This window comes from Oncorhynchus kisutch, linkage group LG5 (genome assembly GCF_002021735.2).
Source record: "Oncorhynchus kisutch isolate 150728-3 linkage group LG5, Okis_V2, whole genome shotgun sequence".
In the NCBI taxonomy this organism is placed as follows: Eukaryota; Metazoa; Chordata; class Actinopteri; order Salmoniformes; family Salmonidae; genus Oncorhynchus; species Oncorhynchus kisutch.
In genome coordinates this window covers 30,875,634-30,889,888 of record NC_034178.2, presented here as the reverse complement: position 1 = coordinate 30,889,888, position 14,255 = coordinate 30,875,634, and the positions used below count along the sequence as shown (strand labels likewise).

Sequence of the window (14,255 nt, the reverse complement as noted above, 5' to 3'; positions counted from 1 at the left end):
ATAAACAGCCATCACTAGCACAGAGAGGCTGCTGCCTACATACAGACTTGAAATAATTGGCCACTTTAATAAATGGAACACTAGTCACTTTAATGCCACTTTAATAATGTTTACATATCTTGCATTACTCATCTCATATGTATATACTGTATTCTATTCTATCTATTGCAGCTTAGCCTATGTCGCTCTGTCATTGCTCATCCATCCATTTATATATTCTTATTCCATTCCTTTACTTAGATTTGTCTGTATAAGGTAGTTGTGGTGGAATTGTTAGATATTACTTGTTAGATATTGCTGCATTGTCAGAACTGAAAGCACAAGCATTTCGCTACACTTGCAATAACATCTGCTAACCATGTTGATTTGATTTTAAGTTAAAGTAAAAGTTGTCAAAAATATAAATAGTAAAGTAAAGTACAGATACACCAAAAAACAACTTAAGTAGTGCTTTAAAGTATTTTTTACTTTTTTTACTACAACACTGCTCATAATTATACCTTACTATCTCATAACTAAGACGTGGATGTCGATTAAGGCAACCCCTCGGATCTCTTTGATTCAGAGAGGTTGGGTTAAATGCGGAAAACACGTTTCTAACACGTGACTAGGTATCCCCCTTCCCTTTCCCTTTAAATAGTAGTCAGATATATTTTATTTTGTGGCGGGAATGGGCTTCTATGGTATGGAGAACAAAGAATAAAGAAAAGAAAGGGGCACATGTTTTTTGTTGTTAAATTAACAAACGAACGAGGGTGGGAATGTTTATAGTATAAACAGTGAATGGAGCTGGCTGGTTCAGTTGCATACCGCTATTATTCTTAAGTTTCAAACTCTTGCCTGCAGATATTACCACCTTCACGAAATCTGTCTATTTTTTTGTATATGGAATACATTGTGACAAGTTCAGAAACTATGCAGAAATAACCTATAAATAGGCATAGCCTACATTGTGCACCTTGTTCACCTATTTAGTATCTATTAAAAGGAATACAACTTCTAAGCAGCACCGTGTGTGGACTGAACTGAATGTAACAGGTGTCAAATACTGTTGTCCGTCGATAATGAAGACAAGGCGCGCAAAAGAGAGGTCGGGTAGTTTTTCTCAACGCTTTGCGATAATGTGTTGTCCCGTTCCAACTCGATGCAATGGGGTTTCTGTGTTGGCCAATCATAATCGAACGCGCGTAGTGTACGCTGTAATATTAGGCTGTGCTAGTTTTTTCTTTTTCTCTCCAAAGGGGCGTTTTTTTTCAAGCCATCTTGACTGAATATCTAGCTACATCCCAAGGTAGCTAGCTAGCTACATCAATCTGACACATCTTACGTTATTGTATGTGCCATTTAGAGTAGCCATTTCAAGTTGAAGACGTCTAAATCACAGATATGTAAGCAGGTCGAGTTTGAGCATTTTGTCCGAAGTCACCATGGAGGACTGAAGTGCTGAAGATGACGCTGTCGCCCCTGACATTACCGGGTAGCAATGGCATAGCTTGTTACTAGCATGTCGGTCGTATTTCAACGTTAGCTAACGTTATCTTTCTCTGGCTCGCGCATGTCATAGGATCACGTTAAACAAGGTAAACACTTCCGACATTTTGGCTGACTTGTTTGTTTTTGCTTCATAAAATATGGCGCTCGTCATGTCGAGCTAAATGTGCCCTGTGCAAGCTTAGCTATCAAATAGTAACGTTAGTTTGTTAAAACGTTAGCTAGCGTTAGAGTTGTGTTTGAAGGGTTCGTAGCCTGCGGACACATACGAGGACACACATTGCGGCATTCTAGCCGAAATGATACTTCTAGTTATGGACCGTGTTAACCCAGTTATGGTACCACTGTTTTATAGGTTGCTTATCAGTTCACAATAATAGTGACTGCAAATGTTGTATGGATAAAATGGCTGACAGTCGGGTCGGTTTGGTGTTTAGCGCCCTGCAACCCAACTATGTGAGCAAAAAAATAGAAGATACGAGCAGTTGATTGGTTACTTAAAGAAGTGTGGAATATTCTCGAGCTGTGATTGGATGTAAACTAGGCTGTTAGATGTGTAGCATAGAAACTGCTGTCGTTTCTCTTTTTTTTTTAACCAGGCAAGTCAGTTAAGAACAAATTCTTATTTACAATGAACATTGTTCAGGGGCAGAACGACAGATTTTTACCTTGTCAGCTCGGGGATTCGATCTAGCAACCTTTCAGTTACTGGGCCAATGCTCTAACCACTAGGCTACCTGCCGCTCCGTAATCATACCTCAGTGACTATAATAGCTACCAAATTGCTTTTAGTGTTTTTCTGATATGAGTTGAATCTGTGATAATTTGTTTGATTGCAAATCAGTAGGCCTAATGTCTCTTCTGCTTTGTGGCTATTGGTCATTTCCATGTGAAAGGTCCCAGGAGCACGAACATGTGAAGTTCATAAGAGCATGTCAAATGAAAGCTAAGTGTCTATCTCTTAGACTTTAAGGTGTATATATATTGTCTTCAGAGTATTCACACCCCTTGACTTTTTTCCACACACAATACCCCATAATGTCAATGTGGAATTATGCTTTTTCGAAATTTTTACAAATTAATAAAAATGAAAAGCTGAAATGTCTTGAGTCAATAAGTATTTGACCCCTTTGTTATGGGAAGCCTAAATAAGTAAAGGAGTAAAAATGTGCTTAACAAGTCACATAAGTTGCATGGTCACTCTGTGTGAAATAATAGTTGTTGTTTTTTATGACTACCTCATCTCTGTACCCCACACATTAAATTATCTGTAAGGTCCCTCAGTCGAGCAGTGAATTTCAAACATCGATTCAACCACAAAGGCCAGGGATGTTTTCCAATGCCTTGCAAAAAAGGGCACCTATTGGTAGATGGGCAAATAAAAAAAGCGGACATCGAATATATGTTTGAGCATGGGGAAGTTATTAATTACACTTTGAATGGTGTATTAGCACACCCAGTAACTACAAAGATACAGGCGTCCTTCCTAACTCTGCTGCCGGAGAGAAAGGATGCCACTCAGGGATTTCACCATAAGGCCAATGGGTGACTTTAAAACGGAGATGGATCAACAAATTTGTAGTTACTTCACAATACTAACCTAACTGACATAATTAAAAGAAGGAAGTCTGTACAGAATACAAATATTCCAGAACATACACCCTGTTTGCAGCAAGGCACGAAAGAAATACTGCAAAAAAATGTGTCAAAGCAATTCACTTTTTGTCCTGAATACAAATTGTCAAGTTCGAGGCAAATCCAATACATCACATTACTGAGTACCACTCTCCATATTTTCAAGCATATTTAAGGACTGCAGAGTTTTCAGGAGAAAAAAAGAAACCGAATGGAACTAAGCACAGGCAAAATCCTAGAGAAAAAACCTGGTTCAGTCTGCTATCCACCAGACACTGGGAGATGAAATCACCTTTCAGCAGGACAGTAATCTAAAACACAAGGCCAAATCTACACTGGAGTTGCTTACCAAGAAGACAGTGAATGTTCCTGAGTACAGGTTTGACTTAAATCTAGGGCAAGACCTGAAAATGGTTGTCTAGCAATGATCAATATACAATTTGACAGAGCTTGATGAAGTTGAAAAAGAATAATGGGCAAATGTTGCACAATTCCGGTGTGGAAAGCTCTTGGACCCAGAAAGACTCAGCTGTAATCTCTGTCAAAGGTGCTTCCACAAAGTATTGACTCAGGGGTGTGAGTACTTATGTAAATGAGATATTCTTGTATAAAATATAAATGCAACATGTAAAGCATGGGTCCCATGTTTCATGAGCTGAAATAAAAGATCCCAGAATTGTTCAGTATGCACAAAAAGCTTATTTCTCTCCAATTTTGTGCACACATTTGTTTGTCCCTGTTTAGTGAGCATCCTTTGCCAAGATAATCCATCCATCTGATGGGTGTGACATATCATGAAGCTGATTAAACAGTATGATCATTACACTGGTGCACCTTGTGCTGGTAACAATATAAGGCCACTCTAAAATATGCAGTTTTTGTCACATAACACAATTCCACAGGTTTTGAGAGCTCGTGCAATTGGCATGTTGACTGCAGGAATGTCTGCCAAAGCTGTTTTAACTTAATTTAAGTAGGCAAGCCAGTTAAGAACAATTTTTATTTTTACTGACATGGGGATCCCAATCACAGCTGGTTGTGATACAGCTTGGAATCGAACCAGGGTCTGTAGTTATCCCTCTTGCACTGAGATGCAGTGCCTTAGACCACTGCACCACTGAGGAACCCTCTGTTTCCAGAGCATTGAATGTCCATTTCTCTTCCATAAGCCACCTCCAATGTCGTTTTAGAGAATTTGGCAGTACGTCCAACCGGCCTCACAACTGCAGACCATGTCTAACGACGTCACCCCAGGACCTCGACGTCCCCTTTCGTGGGGAAAAACTCATTCTGATTCGCTGGGCCTGGCTCCCCAGTGGGTGGGCCTATTCCCTCCCAGACCCTTCCATGGCAACACCCCTGCCCAGACATGTGAAATCTATATATTAGGGCCTAATGAATTCATTTCACTTGACTGATTTCCTTATATGACCTGTAACTCAGTAAAATCGTTGAAATTGTTGCATATATATTTTTGTTCAGTATATTTCATTTTCATTACATTAGTAAACATTTCTAGAAACTTTTTAATTTTGTCATTATGGGTTATTATGTGTAGATGGGTGAGAATTATTATTATTTTTAAAATCCATTTTGAATTCAGGCTGTAATGCAACAAATGTGGAATAAGTCAAGGGGTATGAAGACACTATACATTGTTCAACCATTTTCAATCCCCAAAATTATAATGGAATAATTAAAGCCTTTGATTTCTTAGAAAACATCTACCAGAAAAAGTCTTAAAAGGTATTAGAAATTAAACACAATTTTGAAGTAAAGAGTGGTGCAGCATTCTAAGGCACTGCATCTCAGTGCTAGAGGTGTTACTACAGACCCTGGTTCGATCCCGGGCTGTATCACAACTGGCCAATTGGCCCAGTGTTGTCCAGGTTAGGGGAGGGGTAGGCTGTCATTGTAAAATAAGAATTTGTTCTTAACTGACTTGCGTAGTTAAATAAAAATACCCTTGCCAACCAATACCAACAGTTAGATTAGTATATGTTTTTTTTTGTCTTCTGTAAGTTTAAGAAACATTGCCTTGTGTCTTGAATATCCTTTACCAAAAACCCACATATCTTTAAGATAATTTCACATTTCTCTCCCTCATGATTAGGGAGGATAAAGAAAATTAACAGAAGTAACAAGTAAAAGTAGATGTATCAATTAGTCAGTTTTTACTAATACAAATGTAGTTTTATGAATTAGTAAGTGATTTAAACTCAATTCTGTTACTAAATCAGTAACAGAATTGTTACTGTTTTCTTTCTGTCGTCTGGTGGTCTAAGCAAGAGTGTGAAAAGTCTGGACAACCACTCACATACATTTTTCTTACTGGTACTTACCCCATGAGCCCCTCTTTCCATTTACTGTAACCAGCCCTTTCAACCACTGAGCACGGACGTTGAAAAGTAGTTGAAATTTGGTCAATCCACCCTGAACTTGATTTCAACATTTGTTTTCAACATCCAACATCAGACGCCTGGACCGGCCTTGATTTGGCCCAAACATAGATGTCCGTGATTGGTTCAGATTTGTTCCGAAACAAATCTGAACCAATCATAGATGTCTAGTTTTCACAAGTTTGGACAGTAGAGTATAGTAGAGCACAGTACAGTTAAGAAAGTAGTATAGTACATTACAGTACAGTAGAACACAGTACAGTACAGTCCTATAGAGTGAAGTAGAATTCTGTACTGTACACAGTAGAGCACACAAGCATGGGTAGGTTACACTATAATTATTTGTATTGAACTATACTTTACTGTACTCTACTGTATGGTATTGAACTGTACTCTACTTGACTATACTCCACTGTTCTGTACTGTGCTGTACTTTGATCTCCAAACATGTGAAACGTAGAGGTCTATGATTGGTTCAGATTTCGTCCGGACCAACCAAATTTGGTGTTTGGCCGCGGAGCTCATTAAAATAATAGCCAATGTGTAGAATAATGCCCAAATATGCAAATGAGGATATTAAATATTTCTACGTTTGTTTACCTATTTAGGATACATCACCATGAACTATACATAATTATGTATTTCTGTATAGTACAGATCAGGGACCCATGTTGAAATTCTGTTTCTGCAATTCTGTTACCGGGTGTAAATCCACCTCACTTACTGTAGTTTAATTACCAAAGATATGTTTTCAAACTCAGGGTGTCATGTCATAGCAGACATCATTGAATCTTAACTCGGAGCAGATATTTAAGAGTTTTTTTTGAAAATGTCACGTAAAAAGCAAGGGAGATTTTACAGAAATTCTGTTACGAAACTTTGCATCTGCACAGTTCTTCCATTAAATGTTTTTGTAAAAATGTCAGTGTAAAAGTTGCAGAGTTGTATGGTTTGTTATACTTTGAAATTAATGTTTTTTTGTTTGGCATACATTTGAAATGTTTACCATGTTGTGCTGCTGTCAGGTTGTGTTGCTACCATGTTGTTGTCATGTTGTGTTGCTACCATGCTGTGTTGTCATGTGTTGCTGCCTTGCTATGTTGTTGTCTTAGGTCTCTTTATGTAGTGTAGTGTTGTGTTGTGTTTCTTGTCGTGATGTGTGTTTTGTCCTATATTTTTATTTAATTTATTTTTAATCCCGTCCCCCGCAGGAGGCCTTTTGATAGGCCGTCATTGTAAATAAGAATTTGTTCTTAACTGACTTGCCTAGTTAAATAAAGGTTAAATAAATTTAAAAAAATGAAAAATATGGGTCTCAGTACAATTACCGTTGAATTGCCCTATTTTGACCAGAAAATGTAATGTGCATGTTCCTGTGAATCTCTCTTGCACAAACTTGCAGCGGCTGGCACTGGTGAGTGCATTAGCTACTGTATGTTGATAAGTTGGTGTTTCAAATCTACTCTGGTGGGTTGTCTTTCTTATCTCACATACATCTAAGTTATAGTCTCTCTATCCTAATGTGCTATGTAATCATCATTCATGACATTTCAAATGAAGGATACCTTCTAATTAGTTCCTCGATTGACTTAGTGTGCAATTCAGAATTGAACAACAGATTTGTTTTCTCTTTTTTTTGTTGCATAACTCCACCCTCACCCTCTCCATTCTAGGAAACTAGACCCCCATGAGGAGGCTGCGGAGGCGGGGATGCAGTGCTGGAGAAGTTGGGCTTGAGATGGGCCGGGGCCGGGGAAGGGGAAGGGGTAGGGTCTCCAGTGTTCGGCCGCGGCCGCCTTCCCCATACAGACTGCAACTATCTCCATCTAGAGAGACTTTGACATATGCTCAGGCCCAGAAGATGGTGGAGGTGGACCTGGATGGAAGGCTTCACAGGATCAACATCACAGACCCTCTGCCAGTCATCACAGAGGACGAGATGATGGCTCAGGACATTGTTGAGTGCAACAGTAACAAAGAAAACAGCGAACAAACCCAGAGCAGAGCCAGACCAGGGCGCAAACCTCCCAACCCAAAGGGCCGCAGGAGGGAGAGCAAAACCTCATCTCACCTGAGCCGACGTTCTGGCGGTCAGCAACACACGCAAAGCCAAACCGATCCTTCCCAGCACCCTTCCCACCAAAGCCCTCTCCCTGAGCCCACCTTCCGCGTGCTGGACTCCCTGTGTCCTTCAGCCGCACCTCCCCTCCCTGCGGCCTACTACCGGTTCATAGAGAAGTCAGGAGAGGAGCAGGACTGTGAGGCAGAGTACGACATGGATGAGGAGGACCTGGCCTGGCTGGAGATGGTCAACCAAAAGAGGGTGTCTGATGGCCACGCCTCCGTCTCCCCGGATACCTTTGAGCTGCTGATCGACCGTCTGGAGAGGGAGTCCATCCTGGAGTCACGGAGCCAGGCCCTGTCCCAGAGTGCCATAGACGAGGATGCCTTCTGCTGCGTCTGCCTGGACGACGAGTGTCTCAACAGCAACGTCATCCTGTTCTGTGACATCTGCAACCTGGCCGTCCACCAGGAGTGTTACGGTGTGCCCTACATTCCTGAGGGCCAGTGGCTGTGCCGCTGCTGTCTGCAGTCCCCCTCGCGCCCCGTGGACTGTGTGCTCTGCCCCAACCGGGGAGGTGCCTTCAAACAGACTAGTGATGGACGCTGGGCCCACGTAGTCTGTGCCATATGGATCCCAGAGGTGTGCTTTGCCAACACAGTGTTCCTGGAACCCGTGGAGGGGGTGAACAACATCCCCCCAGCCCGTTGGAAGCTCACCTGCCACCTGTGCAAGCAGAAAGGCTGGGGCGCGTCCATCCAGTGCCACAAGGCCAACTGTTACCGGGCCTTCCATGTCACCTGTGCCCAGAAGGCTGGCCTCTTCATGAAGATCGACCCGGTCCGAGAGACCGGGGTCAACGGAACCACCTTCTCTGTAAAGAAAACTGCCTTCTGTGAGAATCACTCCCCGGTCGGGTTAAGGCGAGATGGGTCTGGTGATGTGGAGGGGAGGCTGGTGGGAGGAAGGGGGAACAGAGGTCAAAGGTCATACACTCAGAGCCCCTTGGCCCTACCCAGTAAAAAGACTCCCAAGGGCCAGAAGAAGAAGAAGGGTCAGACGACCCGTCGCTCCGCTGTGCCTGTGCTGCTGGTGCCTCAGATCCCCTCTCACAGGTCAGCCCTCCCACACCCCTTCTACCAACACAACACTCCCAGTAGAATTCTTCTCTTTTGTCTTCTTACTACCGGTATATTTGCTTTGAGTGATCTTCAGTTTAGAGAGCACATTTTTATAGCCTAATAATAATGTATGTTTAATGGAACAGTACAACTGCCTTGTACTAACTATTAATACACTATCTATACAGTGGAAAGATGCCAAAATATGAATAACAGTTATTGCAATGTCATGAACAGGCTGAACAAGATTTGCACTGGGGTTGCTGTCCAGAGGAAGAACCAATTCATGCAGAGGCTTCACAACTACTGGCTGCTGAAACGTCAATCCCGAAACGGCATGCCTCTCATCCGGCGCCTGCACTCGCATCTGCAGGCTCACAAGACTGCTGAGCAGGTCAGGGGGGGGGCGACTTAATGTCAATTATAGATCTTGTGTTGATAGTGAAATGTAAAATGTGTGACATGTAACATGTAATGTTGTGTTCAGAGGGAGCCTGATGAGAAGCTTAGTGCGGCAAGGGAGGAGCTACGGTACTGGCAGAAGTTGCGGCAGGACCTGGAGAGAGCCCGGCTCCTGGTGGAACTCATTCGCAAGAGAGAGCGACTAAAGAGAGAGCAGGTACTTTTGTCAGTCGGGGGAGGCCATGATTTTACATACTGTATAATCATGAGTTACCATTTGCATATGACGTCTGAAAATAATGCATTTTTACAATCACTGTATCGGTCTAATTGCTTTCCTTAAATTACTCTGCACCCTTTCATATGACCTCTTTCTCTCCCCCTCTTTCATTCTCCCTCCAGATGAAACTTCAACAGGCTGCTCTGGAGCTGAAGTTGACCCCTGCGTTAATACTGCTGCGCTCCACCCTCGACCAGCTTCAGGAGAAGGACACGGCGCAGATCTTCTCTCAGCCTGTGAATCTAGCAGAGGTTAGTAGAGTTAGATAAGATTAAATTGGTCTTTTTTTGCATTGCTTTACAATTCAGCCTCTAGCAATGCTTTTCTCACCTGCTCTTTCTTGAAAAGTTTGTTCACTTGTATGTTTTTAATTGAAGGTCCCGGACTATCTGGAGTTCATCTCCAAGCCCATGGACTTGTCCAGCATGCGTGCCAAACTGGAGGCCCATGCTTACTGCTCCATTGCAGACCTGGAGGGCGACTTCAACCTCATGGTGTCCAACTGCCTGAGGTACAACTCAAAGGAGACCGCGTTCCACCGAGCCGCCCTGCATCTGCGGGAGGTGGGAGGGGCTGTCCTCCGCCACGCCCACAGACAGGCCCAGAGCATCGGGTTGGACCCCAGCACGGGCATGCACCTCCCAGACTTCCCCAACATGCACGGCTTCTACCAATGCACCTGGGAGGACGGTGAGCACAACTCAAAGGTTGGGTTGGCCGTGGAATGGCGTTCAGAGAATAAAGCTTCACAATCATAACTCATGTCTCTCTTCTCTTTCTCCTCTTTTTGTGTTCTCTCTACAGTGGACTCTCTCCTGGACCCAGACAACAGGCTCCACCTGTCCACAGAGGAGCAGCTGAAGGCCCTGCTGGAGAAGCTGGACATGGTGACGTCCATGCGTTCCAGTGGAGGGAGAACCAAACGCATCCGGCTGTTGCGCAGAGAGATCAACACGATCGGACACAAGCAGCAGCGCTCACAGTCTCTCAACGGGAAAGAAGAAGAAGTCGAGGAAGAGGGGGAAGAAGAAAAGGGAGAGAAGGGCAATGTGGAGAACGGTCCTTTAACATCAGCCTCTACCCCGGGGACAGGTAAGAGAAGAGATTTACTTTTATTGTTGCTTTCCAACCCTACTAATCTTTCTAGAATTTATGTGTTAGTCAAATTATTGATTTGTTGTTGTGCAATTCTGATTTTATTACCCTAAAGCAGGTATTCCCAAACTGGGTGAGGTACGCGCAATGCCATCGAGTGTACGCCAAATAAAAATGTGATTCACATTTATTTATAAAAAAAAAAAATGTCTTCACATTTTCAACAGTACATTTATATTTTCCAACGGGGCTATACATTTGGGTGAGGTTTTTTTCTCACCTGAGTAGCCTCCTTTCATTGGCAAAATGTTTATTAAACCATCTAGTGTTCAGCGAAATAACAACACAATGTCAAATACAGGTAGCCTAGTCAAATAATCAACATCCAATCACATTAACTGTTACTCTCGTGGGAAACCTTCACTCTTGCGCAGACATTTATAAACAAAACATGACAATTTTGAGCGAGAATAAAGATGACTTTCGAGTAGTAAGACATGTATGAAAGCAACAGATACCGTTAATTAGAAGGGGCTAGAAGCGTCTGATATGGTGAGCTACTGAGTGGCTAGGACAGGCAAGACCCATACTATTGAGGTGGACTTCATTCTTCCTGCTGCTGCGGATATGGCTGGGACATTCCTGGGGAAAAAGGCCAAAAAAACTATACAGAGACAATGCCTTCATCAAGCAACACTGTTTCACAACACATCATTGACATGGCAGGTGATGTTTTGAAACAATTACTGCTTCGCATACAAGCCAGTGAATTATATGCGTTACAGCTGGATAAGTTAACAAACGTGGCGGGCCTGGCACAGCTCCTGGTATATGTCCGTTATGTTTATGGGGTGTCAATTAAGGAACACATCCTCTTCTGCAAACCATTGGAAACCAGGACAACATGAGAGGATATTTTTAAAGTACTGGACAGCTTTGTGACATCAAATGGACTTTGGTGGTCAAGATGTGTTGGTATCTGTACTGATGGCGCAAAAGCCATGACAGGGGGACATAGTGGAGTGGTAACGCGCGTGCAAACACTTTCTCCCGACGCCACTTGGGTACACTGCAGCATCCACCGAGAGGCTCTTGCTGCCAAGGGAATACCTGAACGCTTGGAAGACGTTTTGGACACTACAGTGAGGACACTAAAGCAAGGCCCCTGAACTCTCATGTATTTTCTGCATTATGTAATGATATGGGCAGCGACCATGTAACGCTTTTACAACATACAGAATGTGCTGGTCATCAAGGGGCAAAGTATTGACATGTTTTTTTATTTATTTAGAGATGAGCTTAAAGTTTTCATCACTGATTAAGAAGTTGGAGCTCTTTTCTGTCTGCATTAAGGACAATTCACAGGTCTTTTCATCATTGTATGATTTTTTTATGTGTGCAAATTAACTCAAGCTTATGGACTGTGTCAAATGTGATATAGAGAAGCACCTGAGTGAGCTGGGTGCGCAATTACGCAGGTACTTTCCTGAAATGGATGACACAAACAACTGAATTCGTTATCCCTTTCATGCCCTGCCTTCAGTCCACTTACTGATATCTGAACAAGAGAGCCTCGTCGAAATTACAACAAGCGGTTCTGTGAAAATTTAATCAGAAGCCATTGCCAGAGTTCTGGATAGGGCTGCGCTCAGAGTTTCTTGCCTTGGCAAATCGCGCTGTTAAGACACTGATGCCCTTAGCAACCACGTACCTATGTGAGAGTGGATTCTCTGCCCTCACTAGCATGAAAACTAAATACAGGCACATTTAGAAAATGATTTATGACAGACTCTCCAATACAACCCAACATTGCAGAGTTATATGCACCCTTTCAAGCACACCATTCTCATTAACCTGTGGTGAGTTATTCAACATTTTTGAAGAACAAATAAGGTTTTATATGTAAAATGGCTAAATAAAGAGATTTTGTTGTAATGTTTGAGTCACTCAAATATCACATGAATAAACATTAGACATGGCAAAATGTATAGAATTGCAAGAAAATATCTGAGTGAAAAGTTTGGGAACCCCTGCCCTAAAGCATGAAACACACAGAGAATCTCACTGCCGATAGACTGCCAACAGGTACTTATCACAGTGGAAGGCCGGTCCTTCTCTTGCTAGAACAAAAGCGGTACCTGCTGTGTGCCTATCCGGCAGCGACGAACCTACCGATTCTACTTGTAGAATGGCAAAACTCGTCAGTGGCTAACCACTTCACTTTGAGCCAATCAGAGAGCACAAACTCCCACGTGGGGAAGCCAAAAATATATACATCTAATGTTAGCTAGCTAACTAAACATTTGCCTATGGGCTGGCACTGGCAGCATGGGATTATGGTGAATTCAATTGTTTCTTCGTCATCTGGCTAGTAACAACAAGGGCTTTCTACAAAATAGCAACATTAGTGCAGATAGCTTGGAATCTAGACCATAAGCAATAAACATGGATATGCATTGCCAAACAACGCTACTGCCACCTTCTGGTTTGGAGTATTTTAACAAGGCTGAGGGGCTGACGACTTCAAGATCTTTGCTGTGTGAATACAAAAGAGATTATTTGCCCACACTGTTCAGAAGTGCTAAGTAATGTCGGTAGTCAAACATTTGACAATCCTACCGGTGTGTCTGAGCTTTAACAAAGTGATAAATGCATGTTTCCTTCTTGTAGATGACTCTCCACCAACACTAGAGCCTTCATGCCCAGTGTCGTCCCCCCTGCCAGGCGATGCCCCGCCTGAACCACCCTTACTGGGCCTAGTGACCACAGGGCGAAGGTCACCAGGGCGCTCCTACAAGCGCCAGAGATCCTCCCGTAGTGGGGGCAACGGGCGGAGTGATGATGATGCTGAAGTTGGGGAGACACCGACACCGTGCAAACAGGAGGAGGCTTCTCAAGAGGTCTCTCCTTTAGAAACTCCCAGTCCTCCCATTAACGCCTGTCCTTTGGTTGGAGTTGGCCGTCGTACATCGGTTCTGTTCAAGAAAGCTAAAAATGGAGCAAGACTCGCAAAGAACAAGGCGGCACAGTTACAGAACAGACGGACCACTGAGGGTAAAACCAATGGCTTGGACCGTACCCCCACCATTCCAAAACCTCCCAGTGTGACCGCCCTCTCCAACCCTGCCCCTCCCCCCACACCGCCCACACCCTCCTCACCGTCATCCCACCACCTGAGGTCCAGAGGGTCCAACTCTGACAGCGAGGCAGACAAGCCCCTCCATCTCGTCAAAGAGGAGGGTAGATACAAAACATTTAATTTACATTTGCTCTGTCATTTCATTCGAGCTCTCTTTCGTATCGTCTAAGATCCCCAAAGATTGGAAAGCTGCCGCGGGCATCCCCCTCTTCATAGGGGGAGACACTCTAGATCCAAACTGTTATAGACCTATATCCATCCTGCCCTGCCTTTCTAAAATCTTCGAAAGCCAAGTTAACAAACAGACCATCGACCATTTCGAATCCCACCGTACCTTCTCCACTATACAATCTGGTTTCCGAGCTGGTTATGGGGGGACCTCAGCCATGCTCAAGGTCCTAAGCGATATCATAACCAACATCGATAAAATACTGTGCAGCCGTCTTCATCGACCTGGCAAAGGCTTTCGACTCTGTCAATCACCGTATTCTTATTGGCAGACTCAATAGCCTTGGCTTCTCAAATGATTGCCACGCCTGGTTCACCAACTACTTCTCAGATAGAGTTCAGTGTGTCAAATCGGAGGACCTGTTGTCCGGACCTCTGGCAGTCTCTATGGGGGTGCCACAGG

The 14,255-nt window shown here is 43.4% G+C and overlaps 1 protein-coding gene across 2 annotated transcripts in view; it reads left to right on the top strand.

Annotated features, from left to right (window-relative positions):
• Positions 1-398: 398 nt before the first annotated feature.
• Positions 399-14,255, top strand: part of brpf3a (bromodomain and PHD finger containing, 3a) — a 22,254-nt gene continuing 8,397 nt past the window's right edge. Inside the window, exons 1-8 of one of the 2 annotated variants that reach the window (XM_020483001.2) lie at positions 400-1,580; positions 7,199-8,702; positions 8,946-9,102; positions 9,196-9,327; positions 9,513-9,641; positions 9,768-10,080; positions 10,195-10,482; positions 13,156-13,725. In XM_020483001.2, coding sequence (XP_020338590.1) covers positions 7,213-8,702; positions 8,946-9,102; positions 9,196-9,327; positions 9,513-9,641; positions 9,768-10,080; positions 10,195-10,482; positions 13,156-13,725 — 3,079 coding nt within the window. In that variant the 5' untranslated portion in view covers positions 400-1,580; positions 7,199-7,212. Of the gene's footprint in view, positions 1,581-7,198; positions 8,703-8,945; positions 9,103-9,195; positions 9,328-9,512; positions 9,642-9,767; positions 10,081-10,194; positions 10,483-13,155; positions 13,726-14,255 lie in introns of both variants that reach the window. The other variant, XM_020483002.2, reaches the window with a different exon arrangement.